The 6,093-nt window shown below is 39.8% G+C and overlaps 1 protein-coding gene across 2 annotated transcripts; it reads left to right on the top strand.

The window, feature by feature from the left end:
- Nucleotides 1-1,235: 1,235 nt before the first annotated feature.
- On the top strand, nucleotides 1,236-4,179 carry nkx2.4a (NK2 homeobox 4a). Of its 2 annotated transcripts, none has more exons than XM_061063411.1 (2): nucleotides 1,236-1,756; nucleotides 2,333-4,179. In XM_061063411.1, exons 1-2 carry the CDS (start codon nucleotides 1,387-1,389, stop codon nucleotides 2,986-2,988), a joined length of 1,026 nt encoding a protein of 341 aa, XP_060919394.1. In that variant the 5' UTR covers nucleotides 1,236-1,386; the 3' UTR covers nucleotides 2,989-4,179. The 2 variants fall into 2 exon arrangements, with proteins under 2 accessions (XP_060919394.1, XP_060919392.1); XM_061063409.1 differs by having other exon boundaries at nucleotides 2,306-4,179.
- The last annotated feature ends 1,914 nt before the right edge of the window (nucleotides 4,180-6,093 follow it).

Below are 6,093 nucleotides of genomic sequence, written 5' to 3'. Positions count from 1 at the left end.
GGGCGTTCTTGATATGTCGCTATAATTGATGGCTGACCATGTCACATCTTCAAATGCTCAATTAAAGGTAGACAGCTACTTGCTGTTATGCCATGTTAAATTTCATTAGTGGTTTCATGCAGACGAGTGTTTCCTTGTTCCAATAAAGGAAGATGGTAACGCTTTTCATTTGTGGAAAATAACCTCAGCACACCTGCTCCTGTTTTTCTGCTGTAAGGTGCTGGACGTGATGGAAAACATTAGAATTCATAAAGATTCAAACATAATGACTATCTCTCTTCTAACTGGGTAGTTGCATGGTACAGCTTCAGTTAGGCGTCATGGATCCATAAGGGACACATGATAGGCTATTATGGGAGCCTATATTAACTGGTTTTCATTATTGCAATTTGTAGCAGCTCTTTTCCCTTTGACCCCCCTGTTGTGTCTCTCGTCCTCTGATTCTTCCCCTGGCGCCAGTCAGTTTGCTCAGAGATTACAATGTAAGGTCAAGACTGCAAAGTCATCAAAGCATGGTGAACAGACTCGAGGATTCGAGGCTTATGATATTGTCTCCAAATTGCATTAAGTTCAAAGAAAAAACTCGTTTTTTTGACAACCGCATTAAAATGTCGTAAATCCATAATATAAATCTACACAAAGTAGGAATTTGTTCCAGAAAAGCACATCTGAATTTTTATTTTTGATGCAAAAAATAGTCACAAACCCCATGTAATGCATCCTCCGTCCTGCCTCATAATGAATATAAGGTATACTCACAAGTTGGATCCCTACCGCCGCTCCCTGTTAGTATTTTGTCGTTTTGAGCTGATTTGGGCTTGTCCCTCTGTGCTGGGGTAAAATGATGCTTAAGAAGCATAAATGAGCTGGTCATACAACTTCATTGTGCCTCTTTGATGATACTCGGTGGCCCTTATGTCTTTTCAAAGTGCTCTCAAAGTTTCTAGAAAGAGTGGAATTCCCTACTGACGCAAAATAGTCATATGTGGTCAGATCAGCTGATGTGTGGAAAATAAAGTGTTATAGTCACCTGTTCATAGTTGTCAGAAAGGAAATAATCTAACGTATATGGTGTTTTTTTATTCATGTATGTAACCTTGTGTAAAGCATAGTGTATTTTCATGAATTATTTCCCTTAAATGTCAATGACTATTGTTTGCTGGTTTAGGGGTTTCGCTCCGCCCCCTGTGTTTGTCGTAAACCTGGCTCCTGGCTCCAATAAACCCGGGCTAAGAGCGCCCTGGGCTCGCCTCCTTCTCCAAGGCGATCAATAGGATCTCAGGCGCACTACAAGCACTCTCTTACGTAGACATCCACCAAGGAGAGAGCCGATACAACAACACGGTTGATCTGCTCAAACACAAAAATCTACCTGCTTTCTGAATCATGTCGTTGAGCCCAAAGCATACTACGCCTTTTTCAGTGACAGATATTTTGAGTCCAATCGAGGAGACCTACAAGAAGTTTAGTGGCATGGACGGCGCAGGGAACCTAACCTCTCCACTGGGAGCCTACCGACAGCCTCAGGTGTCTCAGACCGGCATGCAACAACACTCCATGGGCCACAACGCCACCGTGGCCACCACTTACCACATGCCGCACTCCGTCTCCCAGTTCTCCCACAGCGCAATGGGGGGATACTGCAATGGAAGCATTGGCAACATGGGAGACCTCCCGTCGTACCAGGAAAGCATGAGGAATAGTGCAGCAGCAACAGGGTGGTACAGCACCAACCCGGACCCAAGATACTCCACAAGTAAGTTATTTTCTGCATTTTAGTCCTTTTTTGTTTCTCAGTTTATTTCAGAGTAAATACAGAGAAAATAATTTAACTTTTCGAAAGGCACGATTAAATGTGAAAAGGTTCTTAAAAATATAGAATTTTTTTGGATTAGCGATAATAATTTAACATTATCTTATTTTAAGAATGATTTGTTTAGGGAAAATATTTTTGCCGGTAAAACTGAAAAGGAGATCATTCTTTCAAGTCTGGCTTTAGTTTTTTCACAATCTTTGACAGTGGAAAAATATTTAAGAGAAATGTCTTAAATTAGGAATATTATTAGGCTATTATTATTATTATTATTATTATTATTATTATTATTATTATTATTATTATTATTATTATTGTTATTATTATTGTTATTATTAATAATCAATACCATTGTTATTTTCTGTTTTATTAAAACACGTATTCATTAACCAACTCTATAACAGCAAATATTTAATTAAGTTCTACATCAGGCGAAACAGTGTTCTCCTCTTCTGTTTATTGAACGCACGTATATGTATGTATATTTTTAAGTTTCTAGATTCATGGGACCTTCCACAGGTATGAACATGACCGGCATGGGGGGTCTCACAGGAATGGCGGACGCCACCAAATCCATGCCAGCTCTCCACGCTGCGCCCAGGAGGAAACGGCGCGTGCTGTTCTCACAGGCTCAGGTCTACGAGCTGGAGAGGAGATTTAAGCAGCAGAAGTACCTGTCCGCGCCTGAGAGGGAGCACCTTGCCAGCATGATTCACCTGACACCGACCCAGGTGAAGATTTGGTTTCAGAACCACCGATACAAAATGAAGCGCCAGGCCAAGGACAAGGCGGCGCAGCAGCTGCAGCAACAGGACGGTAACCTGTGCCAACAGCAGGCGCAGTCCCCGAGGCGCGTAGCCGTGCCAGTTCTGGTGAAGGACGGTAAACCGTGCCAGAACGGCTCGAACACGCCGACGCCGAATCAGCAACAGGTACAACAGAGCCAACAACAAGGCCAACAACAGAACGGGGCCGGAGTCGTGCTCGCATCCCCGACAAGCAGTCTCAGCCAGCATCAGAGCCAGCAGCAGGTGAACGCTCTGGAGCTGGAGGAGATGTCACCAAGCCCCCCTTCACTGCACAGCCAGCTCAACATGGCCCAGATAGACACATCTGCTGTAGATTACACCAGTAACATGGTCAGCTCAAACCTCCTGTACGGAAGAACGTGGTAGGACTCCATAAAGTACTCTTACTTTTCTATATGATCCTGCAGATGAGCCCAAGCAACAGCAAAACAAACTTTATATATATATATATATATATATATATATATATATATATATATATATATATATATATAAAGTTCACACCACAAACGCAAATGCTGAGACTATGGCCTTTGGTGTTGGAGGCACGGGGCTACGGGGCGCACAGACTGACGCGCACCAGCTGATCAGGGCACATTTTCTTGACATCTCTGACAGGGGAGTCTATTTTTGAACATTACAGAAATGGCTGTCCTTGAGCAATTATGTCGTTTCTGGACCTTTTGTAATCCATGTTTTGGACCTTCCTCATGATGTTTTAAACGTAGTCTATGTTGTTGAAACAAAAAGGAATGCTGCTTCACTTGAGTGCGGACTGGGGGGAGATGGGATCAGGTTTGGAGTACACTGAGCCACCACTCCTTATTTGCGGTGATAACCTGGTATTTTATCATATTAATATTGTAAACTAATGTATTCATTTAGACTTATGAAATAAAGTAGGGACTTGTATATTTGGCTAACATACAAGAATGCGTTTAAATGTATAATAATCGTTATTGCGTCCACTTTTATGTTTTCTTTATTCTTTTGTAAGTTAAAAAGGAACAATGCGTGATGGCTGCTGTATATATTTCAAAACCAAGTAAACGTTAACAATAAATAACTTGAAGTGTGAGAGCTATTCCTGAAGAAGTATTTTTTTTAAAGGGCATCTGTTTTTGGAGTGCATTTTCATTATATTGTGATTGAGACCAAATTGATCTGGAAAGCAAGGTCGATGAGGGAGCCAGCATTGTTCAGGTGACATTTTGGAGGGCTGCCTTTCATGAGCGATGTGTGCGAGTCTCAGAGACAGGAAAGCCCTCTTTAAAAACGACAAACACTTTCCAGCAGGTTCGACACTTACATGATTCCGCACATGTATATATTCATATAATTTTGTATCTTTTAAACAAACTACTCTAACATATTGATCTCACACTGCATCATATGCCTAGAGCTTTTTTTCTCGCTTTAATGTATTTGAATATTCTATTGCGTGTGCGAGCTTTCACAAAATGCATAACGACTCCAAATTACTGTAAGAACGAGAATGTTATTTTATCCGAATGACATTCCTCTTTTTAATATTATACTGTAGGTATATTACAGTATACTGTCATTATTATTGTTATTATTATTATTATTATTATTATTTCTATTATTAGTAGGCCTATTATTATTTTATTATTATTGTTATTATTATGAGGCCTCGCTTTATTGAAGAATGTTATTCATAAAATAATAAACAAATAATAATAACAAAGAATATGTTTATCAATGTTACTCTACTAATTCCTAAATGTTTTTGGTAGCCTTCCTTCTATTCAAAGTTCCGTGCTTTCTAAAATAGAAATTTAGCGGAAGTGAACAGGACGGGAGTCATGGTCTTGGGGAGCCTAATAGTTTAGGACTAGCGAATTATTGGTGATATTTAAGAGCATTTTCTAAATAACTTTCATTACGTCCAAATCTTAGAAAATGTCAGTTAGGTCTCCCTTGTGATAAAAACTGTCCCTTTTTATGATTTCTGAAGAATCCTTTTATGACACATTTGAAACAAAACATACACAATAAATAACCCAATGATAAAAAAAATAAAAATACTTTCAAAGACTTCCCCCAAAGTTAACAAAAGTAGATATATCTGTTTTTATAGTTGTTCAATTTTACATGTCATTAAAGTGAGAACAAATTCTGATGTCACAGAAAGAAAATGTTCAAAATACCCAGCCTCACACAGTCACACTTTCTCTTTCATGAACACAATCACACAGTGTGCACACACACACTTGGATCAATCTCTTTTGGTAAATGAAATATTTGTACAAACAAACTCCAAAGTGTTTAAGGTCATCACTTAGCATCAGTGTCGGATCCCCTTTGCTTCTGTCCTTCAAAACCTTTTTTTTTTTATTACACAAGCAGCAGCCGATAAAAGGATCTAACATTTCATTTCCTGTGGTCATTTAAACACGCTTGGAAATTACTTCTCAATCCCTCTGCTGATGACAACCTGTGATGGTGATGATGATGATGATGGCTATCAGTGTGTCTCAATGGAGACCTTGTAGAGCCCCCATTTCCAACCCCTTCACATACCTGGCAGCTGTATGTATATGTGCTATCATCTCCACACTCGAAGGAAGCATCAGAGCCAATATGCACCTGACATTCTGAATGGAGCGAGACAACTCCATCAGAATGGAGTTTGATAAGAGCATTAAAAAGAGAAATGCATTCCACAATATACACTTTGATGCTGCAAGATTTTTCTGATAGATTTGGTCTCTAAATTGAGGGCATGAATGAGCTGTCAACAATGATTTTCGATGGTGTACCACATGAAATGAAAGTGGAGGTGAAGCCATTCTTTTCTCTTTTCAATAGCCATAGTTATGGTGCACTAATAGGCTTTGCTTGGTAATCACTGGCTATTGTGCCTGTTGCTTCCCTCGCTTTATTGGGGGGTACCTCTCTTTGTAAGGATATATGAGACAGGCTGGGCACTGTAATTGGTGTTGGCATCATCATTTCTGTCTGGAAAGTTTTTGGTGGGTTGCAGCCTCTACTGTGTGTTGTTTCTCCAGAGCCAGAAGGTTGTGTACGTTAACTATAACTGCACCCACACATGTGCACATGCATTTATAAAAATTGATGCATTTTCTGCTCATATGCATGCACACACAGGTCATATTCACAAACAGGAATCAGACAAAGCATCTGAATAAGTTATACGTTCTATAAAATTGCCTCTATTACACAAAGCTGATATTTCCATCAGAGCAGAAAAGAGTCTATAACTACTTCAATGCCATATATACGGTCAGCATAGAGCATGAAGCGGAGGGAATGCAATGCACCAATGTATAGATTTTATTTTACTATTCTTCACAGGTAATTGTAGGTTTCACTGCATAATGTGAATGCAGAAGGAAGCCTTGCTCCAGTCTCTGCAACCCCCCCCCCAACTCCCTTCTTCCCCATTATTCTACTTAATATGTCAGAAGGTCTGATCGCAGAGAAACC

The sequence above is a fragment of the Labrus mixtus genome, chromosome 18 (assembly GCF_963584025.1).
Source record: "Labrus mixtus chromosome 18, fLabMix1.1, whole genome shotgun sequence".
Taxonomy (NCBI): Eukaryota; Metazoa; Chordata; class Actinopteri; order Labriformes; family Labridae; genus Labrus; species Labrus mixtus.
The sequence above is the reverse complement of the archived record's forward strand: the minus strand, read 5'-3'. Positions and strand labels throughout refer to the sequence as shown.

What these genes read in the sequence shown, in the direction of transcription:
- nkx2.4a (XM_061063409.1), top strand. Translation starts at nt 1,387, where the DNA reads ATGTCGTTGAGCCCAAAGCATACTACGCCTTTTTCAGTGACAGATATT. An exon ending in GGACCCAAGATACTCCACAA is followed by an intron (nt 1,757 to 2,305) that starts GTAAGTTATTTT and finishes TATATTTTTAAG; the next exon opens with TTTCTAGATTCATGGGACCT.